The 18,958-nt window shown below is 43.4% G+C and overlaps 1 protein-coding gene across 3 annotated transcripts in view; it reads left to right on the top strand.

Moving 5' to 3' along the window:
- The window catches only part of LCP1 (lymphocyte cytosolic protein 1), a 51,831-nt gene extending 40,611 nt beyond the window's left edge, over positions 1-11,220 (top strand). For 2 of the 3 annotated variants that reach the window (XM_048295297.1, XM_048295296.1), the window contains exons 8-17: positions 553-695; positions 2,325-2,351; positions 2,695-2,790; positions 3,297-3,492; positions 3,672-3,750; positions 3,951-4,065; positions 4,913-5,046; positions 6,031-6,154; positions 8,221-8,345; positions 9,753-11,220. In XM_048295297.1, the coding sequence (XP_048151254.1) occupies positions 553-695; positions 2,325-2,351; positions 2,695-2,790; positions 3,297-3,492; positions 3,672-3,750; positions 3,951-4,065; positions 4,913-5,046; positions 6,031-6,154; positions 8,221-8,345; positions 9,753-9,885 (1,172 nt within the window). In that variant the 3' untranslated portion in view covers positions 9,886-11,220. The remainder of the gene's footprint in view (positions 1-552; positions 696-2,324; positions 2,352-2,694; positions 2,791-3,296; positions 3,493-3,671; positions 3,751-3,950; positions 4,066-4,912; positions 5,047-6,030; positions 6,155-8,220; positions 8,346-9,752) is intronic. The other variant, XM_048295298.1, reaches the window with a different exon arrangement.
- Positions 11,221-18,958: the final 7,738 nt, after the last annotated feature.

The raw sequence follows: 18,958 nt of genomic DNA on the forward strand, positions 1-18,958 counted from the left end.
ATGAGGTCATGTGCAAATATTCCAGAATGCCTGTGTGAATCCAGCTTCAGTGTGAAGGTCACTGAGATTTCTTTCATTGAAGCTGCAGAAAGCCTGTGTTCATATTCATTCCAGGCTTGCCCCTGTGCTCAGCATCACTGCATCCAACTCTGGACTTCTCAGCACAGGAAAGACTTGGAGCTCTTGGAGTGGGTCTAGAGAAGGGCTACAGAAAGGCTCAGAGTTCTGGGGCACTCCTACGAAGACAGGCTGAGAGAGCTGGGATTGTTCAGCCTGGAGAAGAGAAGGTTGCAGGGAGACCTTATTGCACCCTTCCCGTACCTAAAGGGACTTATGAGAAAGATGATGACAAACTTTTTAGCAGGGCCTGCTGCAAGAGCAAAAAGGATAACGGTTTTAAACAAAAGAGGGTAATCTAGCTTGAATTTTGGCAACATTTTGGCCACTCACACTTAGAAACTAGGGTAGGAAAATGTAAAAGAGAGAAAACAGTTATACATTTTCCTCAAAAAGTATTCACATCATTATTTTAATTTTTTTTTTCCTGCGTAGCCTTGATTGCCCTTCTGAGAGAAGGAGAGAGCCTGGAGGACCTGATGAAGTTGTCTCCAGAGGACCTGCTGCTGAGATGGGCAAACTATCACCTGGAAAATGCAGGATGCAACAAAGTCAACAATTTCAGCTCAGACATCAAGGTATGAGCAATACTGACCAACAAAAGCAAAACAGCAGCTCTACACCCAAATTCCTGTCCTCCACACGGGATTGTGCACTGAAACAATCCAAGCACGTGGAGCTGGGTACATAAAATGCTTTTACTGGGGTTTGCCTTTGCACTCAGTAATATTCCTCCTCTTCTTCCTGATCTCCCAGTCATCACTGCCAGCCCCAGCACATGAATTGCCAGAGAAAGGAATGGCTGCTGGCTCTGGACAGGGCATATGGACACTATTATCAGTTCCTTGCCTCTCCTCCTTTCCAAATGTCCTTAAATAACTCTTGACCTGACTTTGGTTTGGAAAAGCCTGGACCTTACTCAAACATGTAGAGAAAGATGATTGGGCATTTCCAATTCCCCGACTTGATCTTTCCCTCACCTGGGCTATGTGCTCCTCTGTCCCAGCCTTTGCTATAGCCCTGTATGCACTTTTCTGCGAGTTTTAATTCAGTGGGACTATTCAAAATACTACAGCTAGACTGGGAGACACTTGCAAGGGTGGGTTTGGAGTCTGTGTAGCATTATTTCACGTACTTGGGACCTCATGTGCTTGTAGGTGCAGTTTTCAGCAGAGCTTTCTCTGTAGGACCTTTGTTGTTCCCAGACAGATGTATCTGAACCTCAGTGGTGCCTGCTGATGAATTTCAGACCCTAAAACCCAGTGTGAGGCCCAGCTAGCATCCCAGAGACGCAGGGGGTGTATAAGGGAGGGTATCTGAGCTAGCTTATGAGAAAGCCAGGGGCTGGCCAGAACACCAACCTCACCAGCCACGACCTGACTTGCCTGCTCCCAGAACAGCATGGGAAAAGTCCGGCTCCAGAGGTACCTGGTCATAGGCTTCACTAGGGACTGAAGCATAAGCACAAGCATCAATTGCAATACAGAAAAAAAAACCACCAGGAAAGGCAACAGGAGGGGTAGAGAGTCACATTTAACAGTAAAATTTTTATTGTAACAGATTATTGGTTCACTGGGTGGAGGTGACTGGAGAATATCCATGGGAAGGGAATGGAGTCTTTCCCATCTTTCTGTGGGCTGGCCAAAAAGACTATGGTGCAACTGATTAAATCCTATCTACAACTGAAAGCTAAATTGCAATTCTGGTGTTTACAGTTGGAAAATAAGGCACACATTAACAAGATTTCAGTGTTTACAGACATTCTCTAGCTAAGCCTGTCTCCCCACCTCACTTCTGTTGTAAATAACCACTTTCTAGATATGATGCATAGTAATGCACATGTAAAATATTTAAAATAATTCAGGTAGTCTGCTTTATATTTTGAAGATCATCAGTTGGGTTAGTTAGTCAAGTCCGTAGACATTAACATGTAGCTTTATTTTCAGTTCTTTGAGCTATTTTTGAAGTGAGTTAATATTTTCCACATATGGAAGCAGCATTGTATTTCACAAAAGATTAAAGACACAACATGTGAAATCCTTTTCTCGTTCCTGCCCTTTTGCCTGAAGAATGCTGATACTGTTGTCAGTTTTTACTTTTGTCCTTGAAAACTGTGCTTTCTCTTCCACAACTGTTCCAGCCTTGCTTTGAAATCCACTTTAAACATCTGCTTTCTCCTTCTGCATTTTCTTTTATTAAATGCTCAGCAGCCTGACTTCTACAGCATTATAAAGGTATGCATTTTCTTACCTCTGATTTTATGTTCAGATTAAGTAAATTCTGATATCTTTTTGTTGTTGCTGCCCTTTCTTTAAGTGCAACACACAGCATTTTTGTCTCTTGTGTTGGGCGTTCAGCAGCACATATATATTGGCTCAGGGAAGAAATAGATCTGGCAAACGCAGCATAAAGTAGAAATTGCTAAGTGCTTCCAGCTTAATTAATTTAATTATGTAGCCCAATGATCGATGTAATAAAAATGAAGCATGCAGGCACATTGTTCAGGGGAGCACTGGCATGCAAAGGCTGAGCTTTAGATGTAATTTTTCTTCCCTTTAATTTCTCTGTCTGTCACAGGACTCAAGAGCTTATTACCATTTGCTGGACCAAGTCGCCCCCAAGGGAGATGAAGAAGGCATTCCAGCTATTACTATTGATATGTCAGGATTAAGGGTAAGATAAATTTGGAGTAAATGCCGATGTTTTCTGTCTGTTACTTGCATTGCTGGCCAACACAGGGCTGCACTGGGATGTCAGAACCAGCAAATTCTTTCTCGTATTGCAACATGAGCTTGAATTTCAGAAATCAAAGCTTTCAAAGAATTAAATTTTGGGTTTGGATTTTTGTTAGATATTAACTCTGAAACTTCAGCAACCATTTAATCACGCTGATAAAGTACTAGCATGCAACAAGTGTATTTAAATACATTTATCTGTGAATTTCATCAAACCATCACATTTTATATGGAATATGGCTGTAAAAGCAATATGGTGGGATGGTTGAATCGTAGGCAAAGCCCGTTTTTACTAACTTGCCATTAGTAAAAGTGGGAAAGGGAATACCTATAAATCCATCAAGGAGCTGCTTTAGCAGCTAGATCCCCACATGGAGACCCCAAGTGGGTGTGGGTGCAGTGCCAGGGCGGGGTGGGGCTGATGTCCCGTTCTGTGCCGGGCAGGAGAAGGATGACGTGCAGCGAGCCGAGTGCATGCTGCAGCAGGCTGAGCGCCTCGGCTGCCGCCAGTTCGTCACCGCCACCGACGTCGTCCGGGGCAACCCCAAGCTCAATCTGGCCTTCATCGCCAACTTGTTCAACAAATACCCTGCCCTGCATAAGCCAGAGAACCAGGACATCGACTGGAGCTCCATTGAAGGTCAGGAAAATGCAAATATCGCATGGTGCACCATTACTTTCTTATTTCCCATGTCAACCCATGTCTCCTTCTGTTCATGGTTCAGTGTGCTGTAAATTGAGAGTTAGGGTTTCTTCTCAAAACACATTACTGAAGTGTTGTGTTCTGCAGACCTTTGATTGATGTGTCTGTTGTTTTAGGTGAGACAAGGGAAGAAAGGACATTCAGGAACTGGATGAACTCCCTTGGCGTTAATCCACGTGTAAATCATTTGTATAGGTAAGATGAGGTATTACACTTCTTTCAGATGACAAATAGAGCCAGCAAGTTGCTTGCAAGAACATAAAAACTTTTGGGCCCTATAACAATATATGCTGCTTTGTGTTTCCCAAGAAACTAAGTTTACCTCTGCTAACAGTTGAGTTGTATCTCTTTCCTCTGTTCTTTGGACAACGCTATATCTTTTTTATTGTTTTCAGTGACCTGTCAGATGCCTTGGTTATCTTCCAACTCTATGAAAAGATCAAAGTGCCAGTAGACTGGAACAGGGTGAACAAACCACCGTATCCTAAACTGGGTGGCAACATGAAGAAGGTACAAAAAGCTGGAATAGCTCCAGCAGTGATGCCTTATCCTCAGTGAATGCCTGTATCATTTCAAACAGCAATGTGGGTACTCATATTGCTCTCTAGTCCCAAGAACAGCACCTTAAATGATTTTTTTGCTTAGTCAGTGGATAATTTTTCATCCTGAAAAAGAAATATACATTAGACTCACTTGCTCTCTTGACAGGTGAAAAACATTTGTCAAGTAAAAAGACTTGACAACTCTTGCATCAGGATCTAAAAACTGTATTTGCAGATCCCTTTTGCTACTGCTTTAGGCACTGATTATAATGCATCTGGACCGTGAGATGCATGGCACCAGCTTAATTGCAGCTGTCTGGATCACTGCCCTCCACATCAAATGAAGACAGTGATGATAAGCATTCTTGATCAGATGCATCAAGAACCGATCACACAGTTGCTGCTAAATACAAAGCTTTCTCCCAGCTATCTGGATGAGTAATTGCATCCAACTAGACCAGAGCAATCAACCAATCTAAAATATTGGCTGGGACACTAATCCTTTGTCTCAGTGCAATGCCATGATGCTGGAGGTACCCCTGAGCCATGTATTTTATTTTCCGGGGTAATCTGCTTTTCAGGCCCTGATAATGAAGTATAGCATTTTCTTCTATGTTAACTGTTTACCATGGTATTTTTGGGATGGATCTGCCTGCTGGTAGTCAATCAGCTGTATTATCACAGAGCCCCAAAGTTCCTGTTTGCCCAGGAGGATCTGGCTGAGTGATCCAAAGAATTTAAAGTAACAGTGTCTTGTCGTCTTTCTTTTTTTCCTTATATTTTGGAACCACACCAATTGACCTTGCCATTAACAGCTTGAAAACTGCAACTATGCAGTGGAGCTGGGAAAGAATCAAGCCAAATTTTCCCTTGTTGGCATTGCTGGGCAAGATCTGAATGAAGGAAACCGTACGCTCACTCTGGCCTTAATCTGGCAGCTGATGAGAAGGTAGGTCAGCCAGCCACGAGCTTCAGAGCATTTTGCTATGCTCAGTTTGCATTGCAATAGTTTCCTGATGCTGTCACTGAGAAGGCTGTACAGCCTACAGCCTTCTCACTCCTCTGTTTGCACTTAAATGCCGAGGCAGAGTGACCTTTCGCTCACTCCTAGTTAAGGATGTGACCAGAGCACATCTTGTGGGCAAGGCCGTTACAGTCAGCTCACACAGAAGATTATTATTGTCACTATCTGTATAGCAAGAATAAATGTTTATTGCATGGAAGGGAGGAAAAGAAGTTAAAAGGTGTCTGTATCAGGGAATAGGGACAGTGTCCCAGAAACAAGGAATTGATGTGGAAGTTTTGTCAGCTGCTCCCTGAAGTGGGCACAACTCAGTACCTCTCCCCATTTTAATGTTAGTTCTCCGTGTGTGCATGTTTCTGTGTTTAAGAGCACCATAACTGAGAGTAAAGAGACACAGTAGTTAGGAACTGAATACAGACTAAATTCAGACTATAGACACAGGTATAGGTTTATCAGTAAGGTAGTTAAAATAGGGATGAGGTGATTACTTACCATCAGTTTGGGATATCTTTCCAAGGTGTATGCTGACATCTAAGCAAAATATTCCGGGCTTGTTTTTATGCAGAAGATCAGTCTTAGGTGAGCAGAAGGATTCCTTTCTATCTCTAAAGTCAGTGATTATTTTTTAAGCACTATGAGAATGACTCATTTACAATGAGATACATTAAGAGGGACCTTCCAGGAATTTTAAGTAACCAAAATTTTTAACACTCCCAAAACAGTGATTAAGGAATTGGGTATGAATTAAATGAATTAGATTAATTACTCTGTTATAATATAAATCAAATGCACTGTGAGCATGTGTGAGGCAGAGGAATCATTGGGATGATCTCAGTCAAGCTGTGCACATACAGGACAATTCTGAGGTTACAGCAGACTTTGAGCAAGTATCCTGGCTTCCCTCATAAGGTACACCCTGAATATCCTTGAAGACATTGGTGGTGGAGAGAAGGTCAATGATGAAATCATTGTCAGCTGGGTCAATGAAACACTGACTGCGGCTGGGAAGGATTCAACCATCTCCAGTTTCAAGGTACAGGTTTTTTCAGAAGTCTCTGCTTAGGAATCTCTTATTTGGTGTCTTTGTGTGTATGTTATATAGATGTTATGTAGATGTGTGTATGCATATATACACACACACTCTACATTATGATACAACTCACTACATAGATGGATTACTTTTCATTCCCTTTTAAAAGCTTGTTTAAATGCACAGGTTTTATTCCAGGGACTTTATTGTGAAAAAGTAATAGAAATATGATATGAAAACAACAGGAAACATCTTGAATTCCAGTTTGGCATGGGAAATCAAAGTATGGAGACAGGAATGATGACTGGAATTAAGGAAGAACTGCTGTGCTATTGGTTATGAATCAATAGCAATTACAAATGACAGTATTAAAAGGAACAATAGCAATACATTTATAACCTGGTAGTACCATTCAGGGGTACCTTGCCCTATTTTGCAAGGTACCATACAAACACAGAGATGGACGAGTTCTAGAGAGCTTCCAATTCCACTAATGTATCTATGACACTTCCCAAGCTAGGGAACTCAGTGGATATAAATCAGCAGTTTGCACCAGGCGAGAACAGATCCATCAAACTTTGTGTAATGAGTTCAGGAATCACACAGCTGGTCCTCCTCACACCTCCCATCAGTAGATGTCTATCAGTGTCATCTCCCCACATGAAGCAAATGCACTAGCCCTGCCCCCCATCTTTTGCTTTAATGACACTGTATTCTATGAAAAGGTGACTTGCTTAATGGGTGAGGGAAAGGCTGTGGATGTTGTCTACCTGGCTTTTAGTAAAGGCTTTGACACTGTTTACCACAACATTCTCCTGGAGAAACTGGCTGCTTATGGCTTGGACAGGTGCACTGTTTGCTGGGTAAAAACTGGATGGCAAGGCCCAGAGAGTTACATCCAGCTGGTGGCTGGTCACCAGTGGTGTCCCCAGGGCTCATTGTTGGGGCCATTTAACATCTTTATTGCTGGTCTGGACAAGTGGATCAAGTGCACCCCCAGTTTGCAGAGGACACCAAGTTGAGTGGGAATGTTGATCTGCTGGAAGGCAGGAAGGCTCTGCAGAGGGATTTGGACAGGCTGGATAGATGGACCAAGGCCAGTTGTGGGAGGTTCAACAAGACCAAGTGCTGGGTCCTGCACTTGGGTCACAACAACCCCTGCAGCGCTACAGGCTGGGGGAAGAGTGGCTGCAAAGTGACCCAGCAGAAGAGGACCTGGGGGTGCTGGTCAACAGCAGCTGAACGTGAGCCAGAGTGTGCCCAGGTGGCCGAGAAGGCCAATGGCATCCTGGCCTGTATCAGCAATAGAGTGGCCAGCAGGAGCAGGGCCGTGATTGTGCCCCTGTACTCAGCCACACCTTGAATCAATCCCGTGTCCAGTTCTGGGCCCCTCACTGCAAGAAAGACTCCAGCACTGAGATGCTGGAGTGTGTCTAAGGGGCAACAAAGGTGGGAAAGGGTCTGGAGCATAAATCCTGTGAGGAGTGGCTGAGGGAGCTGGAGGTGTTTATCCTGGAGAAAATGAGACTCAAGGAAGACCTTGTCACTCTCTACAACTGCCTGAAAGGAAGGTTGTAGCCAAGTGGGGATCAGTGTCTTCTCCCAGGTAACAAGTGACAGGATAGGAGGAAATGGTCTTGAGTTTAGAAATGGCCACGGGAGGTTTAGATTGGATATTAGGGGAAATCTCTTCCCTTGAAGGGTTGTCACCCTGGAACAGGCTGCCCAGTGAAGTGGGTCACCATCACTGGAGGATTTAAAAAATGTGTAGATGTGGTGCTTAGGAACATGACTTAGTGGTGGACTGGGAAGTGCTAGATTAAGGGTGGACTTGATAATAAAAATCTTTTGCCACCTAAACGATTCTATGATGTTTCATCCCTTGGGTAAAAAATAATCCTTGAAAGAGTTCCTGGTCTGCCATAGATAAAAAATTATTCTGAGCAGCCCTTTGTGAAGTTCTAAATGGTATCTGACTGAACTGTCCATTGCTCTTGAGTCTAGACTCTGGCTTTTTGGGAGTTCTGTCATTCTGTTCTTGCATTAAATTTTATTTTCCCTCTATGCAGGATAGCAAAATCAGCACCAGCATGCCAGTCCTGGATCTCATTGATGCCATTCAAGCAGGATCAATCAAGTACGACCTCTTGAAAACAGAGGACCTGAATGATGAGGAGAAACTAAATAATGCTAAGTATGTTTCTGCCAAGTGGCACTTAGCATGAGTTACCTGCTCAGGCTTGCCTAACTCTGCCTTTGAGAACTGCTCTGCTGTCATTCTCATCTCATCAACCTCAAGTGAGAAATACCACCAGAGTTAGAAGCATGAAAGCTGGGAGTTAGGTAGCAAAAAGACTTATCAGTGGAAATGGAGTGTGTAATGTTGTAGTTCCTGCTTTATAAATCCCTTGAAAGGATTAAAATCACTTGGCTTCACAAGCTCCTATTTTCTCATATTAAATTTAAAATTCTTTTAGAGATCAGGGAACAATGCCAACAAAGTTAGCCATGGAAAACAGGGATTAGAGGTCATGATAGCTCTTTAGTCACCTACGGGTGGAACAAGGGCATATTTAAGAGAGAAAGGGGAGGACAGGATTCCTGCCTGAAAATCTGGTTCTGTAGATGTGGATATTGATTTTTTTTTCCCTGAATGCAAACGATTTCCTAGCAGAGAGTCCATTCTGGGGGCATCTCCCTCTCTTTTCAGAGTTACACAGATCACCTCCTGGTCTGATCATCAGTTTAACTTCTCCTTTTCTATGCAGTAACTACAAAGGAGAAAAGGATGACTGTAAAGCAATCAGAGCTGCCATTCTTTTTCTAAAAACTTTTCCCACTGTTCTTTTTCCCTTCCATTTCCTACCATCTGTTCTCTTTCTTTTCTTGCAATCCTATGTGTGCTTTTCTCTGTACTTTATTTCTTCATTCCTCTGCTGTTCTTTTCCTCCTTCCCTACTCCCATTCCCCTATGTTCCCAATGTTTCCCTGCATTTTGGGAAAAATTTCACAAATGTATGTGCTCTGAAGTGGGAAGAACCTGGGATGTTCTAGCTTTTTTAATGAAAAAATAAGAGAGCAGAGACAAACCCACTGGAGAGCAGCCAGTGGCTCTGAGCAGGGAGATGGGAATGTCAACTTGCCCTTTCTGGGTATGACTGAAAAAAGTCCCCAAATGTTGATTTCCAACAGCACTGATCTCCACTGACATCAGCCTTCTGCTTCCATCCTTGCAAGTTTGTTTATGTGCAAAGTCTGAGTCTCAGAGATTGAGGGGGAGAAAGACCAGAATGTCTGGTTGTGAGGATAATCTTTCAGGGGATGGAAGATTAAATGTTTCATACCAAGATCTGACCTGCAGTCTCCCATCCTGCAGGTAATCAGTGCTCTAACCATCAGGGAATGCACTCTGCCTTTTATTAGAAATGGAGTTCTTTATGAACCTGTCTCATACATTCCTATAGAAAAGTTTCACTTAGGTGAATCAGTGAAACCCACTCTAGTATTGATCATGTAAAACACTTAACAGGGGGAAAATTAATGCTACTGCACTAATTTCTGTCTTTATTTTTTCCTTTTTTTTTTCCACCCTGCAATGCAGATATGCCATCTCTATGGCAAGAAAAATTGGAGCAAGAGTCTATGCCCTCCCAGAAGATCTGGTTGAAGTAAAACCCAAAATGGTCATGACAGTGTTTGCTTGCCTTATGGGAAAAGGCATGAAGAAGGTTTAAAGCACAAAAGACTTGCACTGATGCCTGTTATTCACCCTTTAGATTCCTTCAAACTGGATGCTCTTCTCTGTATCTAAGAAATAATGCAGGGTGCTCATGCTTTTAAGGCATGAATATTATACATGGTTCCAGATCATACAGAAGTCGTGTATTCACGTGTATCCTGGAAATACTTTGTTTTGAACAGTAATATGTGCTTGATTTCTTTGCTTTATTTTCCACTTTGCTAGGTATAACCATTTCATATTCCTAAATAAGTTTTCGACACTGAGGCCTAAGCATATCCTTTCATTAATGGATACCAGGGTTTTCTGTGAGAGGTCATCCAGTGACAGACAGCTTTTAGGACTATGAAATGTTATACTCTGCTTCTGCTGAAAATGTCATCATGCTTTTTGCAGCATTTCTGCCATACTTACCTTCAGTTTGCACCTGGGATAACAAAACAGGTTTCCCCAAGCCAATGCAAGTAGTAGTGAGTATATTTTTGAAATGGTAGGATCCTCTGAGGAAATTCTTGCAGAAAGAAAGAAGTGTTTAGTGTCTGCGATGTGTTGCTGGTACGTAAACTGAGCAGCACTTTCCCCTGCAAGTTATGCCTCTGCCATCCATGGCATTGCTCACAGAGTACATTACTGCTCACTGAAAAACACACAGCAGCCTGGTCCTCCAAGAACACCCAAACTCTGGAGCCTTTGCTACAGACATTCTCCAAAGGATAATTCATTTTTACATCGTAATACACTTAAAAAAGATTGCAAAGCATGATAGAAATGAAAACCATGTTAAAGAAACAAAGGGAATGTACTCAGTTAGTAGCAATAAAATAAGAAGTGAACCAAAGGGATGCAGAATGACATATTTATGTAGACGATAAAAATTAAACTCTGGTAACTTCGCAGACTTGCACTCAAGGGTCTGTGGCTCTGATTCAGGAGAGCATTTATACCTGTGCTTGCATAAGAAACACATACTAAAATGCTTCCCTGAGCCCAGGCTGGGATCCTCAACAGAGCTAAATCAGCTTTACTTTGCAGCTAACAAGGCGCTGTCAGTTTGCCTCTGTTGAGGACCTAGCCCTGTCTATGGGTAGTCAGTGGGATATATTTGCACTGAATCTCTTCCTTGGCACGAGACATTTACTGGCCTTTATGTGGATTTTACTGTGGTGAAATGCAGAAGGAGGAAATTTTGCCTTAATGCAATCCCACTGACACAGTCTCAGTTCTCTCCCTCTCCCCCTCCCTTTCCTCCAGCCCTTCAGAATTGCCTTAATAAAGAACCAATATTCAGTGACGTGAAAAGTCTCCAAATAAAATGTTCTATAAAGCCAAATGTGTAGTCCTTTCTCTTAGTAGTGAATGTGCTAGTCGGTGTGTGTCGTAGAGCTGAAATGGGGACAGATGTAAAAATAATATGTGGGCTCACTGAGAATGTGTCTTCTGTATTGTTATTGAAACCACAGATTGCAGAGAATGGAAAGAATTATTTCCTACACCATTTCTGAAAATGCTACTCTGAGACACTGTCAAAGATAGGACTTGCAGTATGACTTCCCCGTTTGGTGCAATGCTCAGCATCCTCTTCCTTTGCCCAGGTACTCATAAACTTTGCTTCTTTAAGCATTCTGCAATGCAAATATGCTGCTTTGTTTCTGTAGTAATGGCCAGATCCTGTTTCTGATCAGATCTGATTGCCCTGTTCCTCTTATGAACCTTATGGGCATCCTAAGACCCATTCTGTCTGGTCCCAGTATTTCCCAGTGCTGGCAGAGGAGGAGAACATCCCAAGTGTTACACGGTGGAGATGTCACCCCAGCTTATTGCCCAGGAAGGGGGAGTTACGAGACCATGGCCCCTATACCACTCCTTCTCTTTTTAGGCGTAGGACCTGCTGTTGCCAGAGAAGAGGGGTGGCACTGAAAAGGCAGCTGCTCTCCCCTTGTGATTTACTTGGGAATCCTTCAGAGGTAAACCAGAGAGAGGAAACTGTGACTGCAGCACGTCTCTCAGGTGGGATGACCATGTATTGTGTGTTTTGCACGCGTGTGTGTGTTTGCAGAATGAAGGGGCCATTTTTTGTTGGATAAATGGTGTAGACCTGAAAGGACTGGGTAATCCTGCCTGAAGACAGCCCTGCTTCAGGTTCCTTGTTTCAGGGAGGTGGTCTCGCCCAGACTCTGGCAATCATGAAGGATGAAGTAGACGACAGATTGGAAATGGCAGCAGAACCAGGGTGAGAAGGATGGCTTTTCCCTTGATCCCAAATGAATGCAGGCATTTGCCATCCCCAGAGAGTAGGAGGGATTTTCAGACGTTTTCCATTCACCAGCTCTTAGCAACTCAGCTTTTTGCGCAGGGGTAGGATTTTTAAGCAGTCTGCTGAGATCGGCAGAGAGAGGAGGCTTCCATACATCAAGCATTTCCACTGGGCAAGACGTAGGGCTTCAGGGGCCCTGGAGACTGAAAGCTGCCTCTCCCTCAGGCTCTGGAGAGGAGCCAGGTGATGTGCGGTGTTATTTGAATCATGTTTTGTGGAAGGGGCTGCTTTTCCTCCTCCTCAGCATCCCAGCGCCGGAGCCGGGCACCCTGGCACGCAGCCCTGCCTATTGCCAGTCCTCTGCCCGCAGGCTGCTTTCGGGAACACCACCGCTGAGTGCCAGCCCGCAGCTCTGCAGCAGGGAGAGCTAACCACGAGATGGCACTCACTGCACCCGGAGCTCTAGAGACTGGCGGGCCTGAGCGCCAGCAGTGCGGTCCTCTGAGAAACGGAGAAAAAAATGGATACTGAACCCTCAGCACAGCGCCAGCACCCGCCAGTGCGCAAAAGGGAGTGAGTGCTGTTGGCAGGGATACTGTAGGAAATACCTACCAGATCTTCGGCCCTATTCCTGGAATCTCACTTGAAAAACGGATCTGTCATGGCCCCGAAGGCGTGGGAATAGCTGCATTCTGGTACAGGAGTATAATAAATATTTTCACTTTTCAGTGCATTTCTGTTTAACAGAGTATTCTTACTTATTTGATGGACTTGAGGTTTTGCTTTCATGAATGGTAATAGCAGCATGTATTAAAGCTCTCAGCAGGTGCTGAAGGGGTTAAGCCAATGACAAACATCACTAAAAAAACCCCACCAGGATCTGGAATTTTTTTGCTGTTGCTTTCCTCGAACTTTTTCCATCACTCTTCGAGAAAGCAGCTGTCTTTGGGATTCACTCCCAAATCAAGCTGGCTTTGTAAGCACTTCCATTATTGATTTTCATTGCACAATTAATCATAATTTTCAATGCTTCAAAAAGGCTTAGACATTCATACGAATAAAAATAAAGCATCAGCATTTAGACTAACCAGGAGAAGAAACCATGAGGGCAATCAATCCACATGCCTCAGGGTACAGTCTGATCACCAGATGGACTCAGAAGGAAATATCCCCCCACAGTGTAGTAAAGAATAATTAGGTGTATGATGAGGATTTTACACCTTCTTGTAAATCACCTATCCTAGCTAGAAATCATCTGTTCTAGCCTTAGAAAGGGGACAGCAAGCAGTATGACTGGCTGCTGTGCTCTGGTACAGATAAGGTTGTTTCTATTTCCTCCAGAACTGGAACTGAACCAAAACCCCAACCTGACATCACTCGTCCTTCTAAATGCAGCTTAATTCTGTTCTGAGGCTTAATCAAAAACTTCAGGTCTTGGTGTCCACTGCTGCCTAAATGAGCAGCAGCTTTGATCTGACTTCTGCTTGGAAAATAGGACCCCTCCTCTGTCAGCTGGCTGCAAAAAGCACATGAGCAGCACTGGTCCTACAGCAAGTACTAGCTGCTGCTGCTTTCAGCTTGATGGAGAAATGGATCCTGGTGCCTCTGATCTTGCAAACCCATATGCTGAGTTGATCAGAGTCAGCTCTCTACCTTCTCCCACTTCTGGTAGCCTCCTCCACCATATGAAGAATATACTCATCAAGAATTTGGGAGCATTTTCCTTCAGGCTGCTCAGCCACTTAAGCCTAGTACTTTTCAGGCAAGCAGACAAGGCAATTAGCAGAGAGTAGCACCACTGAATGCCTAACTCTCATTGCCTGCTGTGTGGTGAGCCACTTTGGAGCTAAAACTTATCCACAAACCTAAGAAGCAGTTCATTAAGGAGGACAAAAATCAGGGGAGCACCGTGTGCTGGTAAGGTGGCATCTGTGGACTTTGTACAGCTTTATGTCACAAAACTCTAAATTAGGGCCAAGCTCACATTATAATACTCTCATTTTTTTTTATAATTGTCAATCAGTGCTCAGTGGCAGTTCTCTTCTGCCATCAGGAAAACTGTGTCATTCCCCTGACAATTCCTTTGTTGCTCTGAAAGTACACAGCTCTGATCTTAGTTCTCACTAAGTAAAATGACTATATTTATAAAGCAATGCTTTTCATTGCACCTTATCAACTTTTTGTGCCCTGATAACTTTTCAAAGGCATCTGTGCTTTATGGGAAACCTAATTTGTTTCCAGAGTGCAAACTACTATTACTATTCCAGATCCATGGTAAATTGTCCAAAGCTGAAATAGGCCAGAACTCACCCAGGCCTTGTGGTCACGGGTAATACTATGTCTGAAATTTGTGAAAAGAGCAGAAGGCTACATAACCAATCATGCCTAGACACACTGCACTCCCTCAGGACAGGCACTCATTTAGTGCATTTGTTAGGGATCTAAGGAAATAGAGCAAGGAATATCTGTAAATGCATAAAGCACAGAGAGGAGCCCCACGCATCCACTGGGGAAATCTCCTAGCAGGTGATTCACGAGTGGTGCCACTTCAATTCACACAGGCAGAAAAGCAATGTCCCATTGCCAGGCACCTCTGGCAGCCTGTGAGGTTGTCCTCGTTCTTCGCTGCAGTTAAGCAAGCTGAACACCGCAGAGCACGTGTCCATTTGTCACTGAGGTCGGGAGATACTCTGACCAGACCCTCAGCAGTGTGCCCTGCCTTGATTTTGCAGCCCTGGAGCAGAACACCCTGCATGTCTGAGAGGTGGTGGACAAGCCTTAGGAGCATCAGCCTTGCCATGCCTTCTCTTCAAGGCCTCTGTTTGCTCGGGTGTCAGCGGAACCATCCTGTGGTTAAGTAACATGCCAGTGAAAGGCTCAGTCAGCCACAGCAGGGGAAACAGAGATTCCTGAGGAGGGATGCAAGCCCTGCCCACCGGTCCTACATCCACTGCTTGCTGCACTGTCAAATCACAATTGGCATCAGGGAAATGTGGCCTCAGTGTCCCATAATGCTTCTCAGACCTACCTGGGGTGATGCTGTCCATGTAGTGATCAGACCTTGCGTAACATTCAAACGCCTCTAGAAAGTTTCCAAATTTGTAGAAACTTCCCAAATTTGCAGTTGGAGCCAGATTCTAGAACGGTGACGGGTGTCTCTGCAGTGTGGATCTGCTTGCACAGACTGATGGTGGTGGGGACCACACCAGCTGAGAGGGGTGAATGAAAGAGGGCAGGAACTTTGCTCTATGGAGTTTCTCTTCAGCAGCATCCTCAAACAGGCCCTGGCATCTTTCAAACAGGTCCCAGCATTCTCCAAAAGCCCAAAGGAAGGGTCCACTCTTCTAAACTCTGCCAAATGCCATGCAAGAAATGTGAGCAAGTGCAAGGAGTGCAAAGAAGAAAGAAAATTCTGTTGATCCAGTCAGAGACAGGCAGAACACATCACTACTCCAGGGCTAATTGCATTCTGGATATGCGCACACTTAACCTTTGTACACAGAGAGGGGCACAGGTGTGCATCCATTCACATGCAACTTGGCCAAAGAGTGCTCTCTGTAGGTGGCACTTGGACCCCTTCCTCAAGTGCTCAGTAGGTCTGCTTGGAGTGCTCCTGGGACTCTCTTTGATATCCTTTGTTTAATTAAATTTGCCTTGCAAGTGCTCCTTGTTAAGACACTGGCAAATAAGTCAGCGTGTACTGGCAAGAAGAAAACATGAGTCACTTGACAATGTGTTGTTTGGGTGGTAGTTTATAATAGACCTTCAGGAAACAGAGCTCATGAAGAAAGTGTTTTAACAGTACAGACACCTCCCCACTTACCCCAAACTGTGCATACACTACAGCATCTTTCTCTCTGCTAACCCAGCAGAGCTGACTAGCAAAGAGAGTAAAATTCAAAAAAAATAAAATAGGTTAGCACAACTGAGTCCTCAAAAAGGCCAAGGAAACATGTATTTTCAGCCTCTGCTCATACCTATCAGCCGTGACTGAAACTTACTGCTTAGGTCTGTTTCCTCCCAGGTTAATCCATCATTTTCTAGTACAGGCAGCATCTGATTTTTATATTTGAGAATGATGTGAGGGAGAAATGCCAGAACCACAGAAATTTAGGTATAGTCCAGATTTTCCCCTCCTGGTGGTTTCATGGGCTGCAAAATTGTTTCCTGAATGAAATAATAGAGGTCGGTGACATTGGCCATGTATGTAAATGATCACAGTGTCCTACAGAGATTAATTGGTTCATGAATAAAGATGAGGAGTTGAGGTGTGCAGAGAGAAATCATTTATCAATTATATGCCTTGGAAAACTGAGAGATGATGCAACCTTAACAGCTGAATGGGTTTGAAAGGGGGACTTGTAAATTGAGTTCTAATTCTGTTCTGCCACATTCATAATAAAGAGCTGTTACACTAATTGCATCCTTGTGTGGCTCATGAGAGACAGCACTCAGCTGCATTGCACAGTGAGCAACAGAGATCAGAGTTTAGTTAGATTTTAGTCATCTTCTGCCTCACGTGGGAAGGATGCTCACTGGTTACCTTTGGCCTCATCAGTAGTGATAATGCACAAAAAAAATGTCAAGAGACTATCAACAATTTTCATGAGATTATTTTGCATTTAAATCTGAATTTAAAACACCAATAAGGACACCACAGACTCACTTGGCTTTTATCTGCTTCAGTCACATGGATGCATCAGCACGATTACCCATCCCTGGAGGGACTCCCTGATTAACTGGAAACAAGAGAATTCTGGAGGATCAAAACCATAACAGACTATGCTAATCCCAAACAAGGAAAAGGATCTGAGGGATGTGGCTGCTGATAACAGCTGACCTCTGCTCCTCCTGCCCCTTCTGAGTGCTTGTTAACAGGTTTAGTGTTACAAACAGACAGCACCACCCTAGTGCAGGCTTTAGCACACACCGAAATACAAGCTCAGATCAGAGAATCTTGATGAGACTTGTTATTTAAAATCTTGCAGCTGGATATTGTGCCAGCCCCAGGATCAAAGAGGACAGCCACACTTAGATCGTGGTTGAGTAAAAAGGAAATGTCATGACACTTGGGTTGCTGATAACCAGGGGTGCCACTGATGGGAGTCACTGGAGATACTCAGTGGCCCTTCTGCAACTGCTTGAGACCATCTGGCTGCAGCAAGAAGTTTCTCCTTTGACTTGTTTTATCTGACAACTTTCCAGGGTCTGGCTCTCTTTCACCAAAAAGAGCGGCCTGCAGGAGCCCAGCATGATGACCAGGCATAGCCCAGCATCTCAGCGTGTGCTGAGGGGGCTTGAGCAATGACAGATACCCTGACTTAAGCAGGGACACACAGGTGCTGGCCTCTTCTGCTGCCACTGTTTTGGGCACTGACATCTTAAATCACCACACAAAGATGTGCCAGAGCCTGGTCTGGCTGAGGTACAACACCCAGTCTCCATCCAGGGGACACTGGTGTTACTACGTGGGAAGGTGCAGAGGGAGACGAGAAACAGCATTCGGTCAAAAGAGTGGAGACTTCTCTTTAGAACTGCCTTTAAAGTGTAATTATATTTTTTCAAGCAATATAATAATGGCATCAGCAGGCTGTATATGTTGCCAGTCCTAATTCCCAGACGCATATTTTTCAACAAAGAAGTCAAGAGAATACTTCATTAATTATCTTCTCTGAAAACTAAGACCTGCTCATTCCTCCTTAAATGAAAGCGTGCGCATTTCCCAAAGCTACCCTAAAAGTTAACACAAACCTATACAACTGAAATTGTCCCCCCTTAGTACAAGGCTTCTGGTCATATTTGCTATGGCAACACTTGCAAGCATCAGGTCATCATAGCCCATGGACTACCCAGTGGAGAAGGAATAATTAATCCAGGAGCAGCAAAATCTTTGAACTTCGACAGAACTTTTGATCAAGCAGCTCTTCACCAGGGAAGACTCAGCAGAAGCTAAAAGCGTTGCTGGAAATGATCAGTTTTGATGAATTTCTCAATCAGAGAAAAATGAATTTGTTCAAGAAAGGCGGATTTCAAATCTCCTCAAATTCAACTAAAACCTCACCTTGCAACAGTTTCTAAATTCAATGTTATTTCCTCCAGGTTTTAAAAACAGAGTTTATAAATGCAAATTAATTTTCAATAAAATAATTAAAATGCCTTGGAAAAAATCAAGCGACAGTTAAAATTCTCAAAATGAGGTGTTTTTATTAATTCAATTGTTTTAAAAGTTGCCCTTCACAGAGTTTGTTAAGACTGCATTTTTCTTCCCAGATAATCTGGAAATACTTCCCAGGTTCTCAGAAGTCCTTGAAGGCTATTAAAAGATTTACTGCTGCAGGTAGAGTTTCCTCAAACAACCTTTTTTTTTTTTTTTTTGTATGAAATATTTCCTATGCATTCCAGAAACCAAAAAGCAAGTAGGAAATCAGTAGCTTTCAAACACTGTGTGAACTGTCTCTTTGCAATAAACCAGAGAATCTACTGGAAAAGCAACCTACACTCAAAAATCTCTTACAATTAATGTTTGTCTAAAACGTTCTTCTTGGGTAGACAGCAGAAAGTATTCTCTTTTCCGACGTAATTAACACTCTAAGACATGTAGAAATATGATCCTATCCTCCAATAAGAACAACCCAAATCCATTGGCTTTTCAATCTCTTCTGTTAAATCTAGCTCAGTAGATCAAATCTTTCTTCATATCGTGCATGGAACATTTCCAGACGAAAGAGTGTCTGGATGAGCAAGTTTTGTCTCCTGTATTTTATCTTTATTTGACAACTTCCTTTTGCCTGTGTGAGGAAAGATCATCTGAACA

The sequence above is a fragment of the Corvus hawaiiensis genome, chromosome 2 (genome assembly GCF_020740725.1).
Source record: "Corvus hawaiiensis isolate bCorHaw1 chromosome 2, bCorHaw1.pri.cur, whole genome shotgun sequence".
In the NCBI taxonomy this organism is placed as follows: domain Eukaryota; kingdom Metazoa; phylum Chordata; class Aves; order Passeriformes; family Corvidae; genus Corvus; species Corvus hawaiiensis.